This window comes from Montipora capricornis, chromosome 10 (genome assembly GCF_036669925.1).
Source record: "Montipora capricornis isolate CH-2021 chromosome 10, ASM3666992v2, whole genome shotgun sequence".
NCBI lineage: Eukaryota > Metazoa > Cnidaria > Anthozoa > Scleractinia > Acroporidae > Montipora > Montipora capricornis.
The window spans coordinates 17154911-17158625 of NC_090892.1; the positions used below are offsets into that span (position 1 = coordinate 17154911).

A 3715-nucleotide genomic window follows, 5' to 3' on the forward strand; every position below is an offset into this window, starting at 1 on the left:
CTTTTTTAGAAAATCACACCTTTTCATCTTCTGCTCCAGTTCGGATGATTTCCACGGTGAAGATTATAGACAACGCCCTACGCTGGACATTTTCCAGGGCTGCAGACAGGTACTGTGGAAGCCCTGCATACACCACAGCAGCTTATTTAATAACAGAATGAGATCTTATTAGACTACAATGTTTTATTCTACTTTTTGGGCATTTGGAAAAAAAAAAGGAAAGAAAAGCAACTGTCTAGTCGTTCTAGCGCCGGAGCACGAATTGGCTACAATGTAAACTGAAATTAACAATTAACGCAAATCAAGTCAAATGTTCAGAAGATGGGAAATCCAGAGTAACCGGAGAAAAACCCCTCGGTGCAGAGTAGAGAACCAACAAACTCAACCCACATATGACGCTGAGTCTGGGAATTGAATCCGAGCCACATTGGTGGGAGGCGAGTGCTCTCACCACACCTCAAATAATGGAATGATACCATAGCCCCTTTAAAGAAGAAACGAGTGAGTTTCACTCCAGAGCGTGTTTGTTATCTTTGAAATGAATTTATTACCAAAGCTTAAAAAAGTAAAAGACCTCAGCTATATCTTGCTTTTCTGTAAAATCGTTGCCCTCATAAACGAGTTCATTTATAACTGTCACTTTACCATTTCGTCCAAGGGAACTAAAAGAAACGAGTGAGTTTCACTCCAGAGCGTGTTTGTTATCTTTGAAATGAATTTATTACCAAAGCTTAAAAAAGTAAAAGACCTCAGCTATATTTTGCTTTTCTGTAAAATCGTTGCCCTCATAAGACAGATCATCACGAAATAATTCAACGTGTGAACGTGTGAGCAAAAGAGCCATTGCTGGTAAGACGTCTGGGTGACCCCTCAAATGGTCTACATCATCCCCCTTCCCCCCACTTAAAAAAAAAAAAATACTAGAATGCTGCAGTTTAATACCACCCAACTCAATGCCTTTTGTTTTTGGGTAACACGTACCACAGGCAACCCAGTTTACGCTTATAGAGCGTCTAGTATATTTTAAATAAGTAATCACACGATTTTTCTCGTGCAATTTGAAATAACTAAGCACTTGTATTTTTTTTTGAAAGACTACAAACTGCACTTGCCTTATGGGCGTGCTTATTTATTTACAATTCCACTCGAAATTACGCGATTACTTATACAAATGGAATTATTAAAGCATCGTTTGCGAGTGTTCTTTGTGGAAGTAAATGTACAAAACTGTAAAATTTGAGAAACCCACCCCGTGGATTTTAAGAATCCTCGAAGACCCAGGAGTAGTCAGATTGAATGGAACTAGAGAACATTTATCAGTTACGGGCGAGAAGAGCAGTGGAAGGTTAACATGGTTGTTGAAAAAAACATTTTATTTATACTTGAACAAGATAGATAATAAATGATCAAATATGTTGTACATAGAGCATGAACAAAAATGAGTTATTAATCGATGTCTCTCACGAAGGGATTTGCTCTTTCCTTAAGATACTAGATTCCGTTGTTTAATATAGGTGGAGAATATAGCTTTTCGGCGACCTCTTTGACATGCGCAGCAATTTCACCATAGTAAACAAGCACAGAATCGAGGCTCTCTTTCGTCAGGACAAGCGTGTCTACATGAGAAACCGCGCGGGCAGAGACTTTGTGTGGCCTGGAGTACACTAGGCAGATTTCCCCACAGAACTGGCCTTCGTCAAGTGTTTTAATGACTTTAGGCGGATCGTCATCTGTCAATATCTCAACCTGAAAAACACGGGTGGAGTTAACCTTAGACTTTGCGGGGACTATAAATGTGGTGAACAGATTTCTAACGAGGTAACCATGGGCGGATCTAGACGGATTTTATCGGCCCATTTTCAGAGCAAACTCTCACATTATCAAATCACAGGATTCTCGTAATTTTTTCAATTGGGGAAATTTGCTTGAAAAAAAAAAAAGGACCGAAACTACCCTAAGCATTACGTTAGTTGGGATCCTTTCTTGATGTAATCAAGGCCTTTTACGTAAAGCGTAAGCAAAATTTGATTTATGACGTGGGATGCCTGTGGTGGAACACGTTCAAAAATGGTTCGACTGTCGTCGTAGTCAGGTATGGAAATTAACCACGAGCTTGTCGGGAACTCTTGGCTTGATATTGACATATGCATGAGGTGTCTTTTTTATTTATGCTCTAAATGTAAGTGGCTCGGTAAAGCTCGCACGGACTTCCCAACGCACACGAATTACTTCCTTCGCAGACTGAATTCGCAGAAGAAATTATTCCGTATTTTGGCCCGGAGCAAACTAAGTTTACAGAAAATTGAATCCGCGAACGGAGGTGACGAAAATTGGAAAAGTCTTTGGGTCGCATTTATGTAAGAACATTTCGAAATCACGATTTATATAAATAGTCGAACGGACTTCACCATTTCTGCGTTTTTGCGTGTTGCTATTGCTTTGTTGCTTCTTCAAACCATGAATACACAGAAGCAGCAAATGTTCAAAGTACTTTACTTACTCTCCGAAATGAAACCTTATTTATCAGATTTCACAAAATGTCATAAGCCACATCCGTAACGCAACACGACAGTTCCTTCAAAATGTTTTTCAGTACAAAAACACTTTTACTGCTGTAAAAAGTTTGTTTTTATGATCTCTCTTTAAGCCCTCCACATCGTCAAACACGGCTCCGTTTTCGCACTAGTACCAGCAGTAGAGACCTTACGCAACAGGTGAGGGGGGAGGACGGCGATCTATTCTAGTATGACCCGCGTGACAGCTAATTACGCATGCATTTTGACGCTATTTCCGGTCTGCGTTTGCCGTCCTCCTGGCGTCGAGGACTAGAAAACAAGGCGTTTGACGTTGTCAGGAAAAGGTGAATACGTTTCTTCTTTATTTCTTTTATAAATCATCATTTTTCCTTTTCGAATAAGTAGAATGTGAAAAGTGTTGTATCTCAAAATGTTCCTCAGTACAAAAACACTTTTACTGCTGTAAAAAGTTAGTTTTTATGGTCTCTCTTTAAGCCCTCCACATCGTCAAACACGGCTCCATTTGTTTTGTTTGAGTGGAGTTATTTTCATTGAAATCTAAACAACTTACAGGCCGGGTCTTCTCAATCACTCAGAAAGACAAGGTTGCTTTAAATGTAAAGGCAAATGCGATTTCTGTAAGAATTTTCTTGTAGAATCGGACCACTTTTCTCGCGCTAGTACCAGCAGGAGCTATTTTATCAGACAACACTTTCATTGTAAATCTAAGAACGTAATTTATCTGATCACTTGTAACAGATGTAATGTCCAATAGTTAGGATTCACAACTTTAAAGTCATATTTCGGAATCACAAATCAGCCATGAGTACTAACTCGTCCAAAAAATCTGACAATGGTCCATTGCCAATCCGATTTTCCGGTTGTTGTTGCAAAGGGAAATTCTGAACGCCTCGGTTACAGAAAAGCGTGCAGTCCGTCTATTTCGCTCTGTCCCCATTATCCCCTCGGCTCGTTTGCGTAACCAAAGCGGGCGGGTTTGACTGAGTTAGAAGGGACTGCTGGCAGTCTACTACAATGAAAAACAAACCACTCTCGATTTTTAGCTCCGCGCCTCACGGCCAGAGCAAAAATGGAGGAAGAGTTTTGAGCTGATCCAGCACCGTAATATCAACAACAACTAGCGTTTTTATTGACAGCCCCTGCCTGTTCCTTGCATTGATCAGTGCATTCCACGTGGA

At 40.2% G+C, this 3715-nt stretch overlaps 1 protein-coding gene across 1 annotated transcript in view; it reads right to left on the minus strand.

The window, feature by feature from the left end:
• Positions 1–1357: 1357 nt before the first annotated feature.
• Positions 1358–3715, minus strand: part of LOC138021595 (uncharacterized) — a 91521-nt gene continuing 89163 nt past the window's right edge. Inside the window, exon 31 of the mRNA XM_068868496.1 lies at positions 1358–1746. Coding sequence (XP_068724597.1) covers positions 1492–1746 — 255 coding nt within the window. The 3' untranslated portion in view covers positions 1358–1491. The remainder of the gene's footprint in view (positions 1747–3715) is intronic.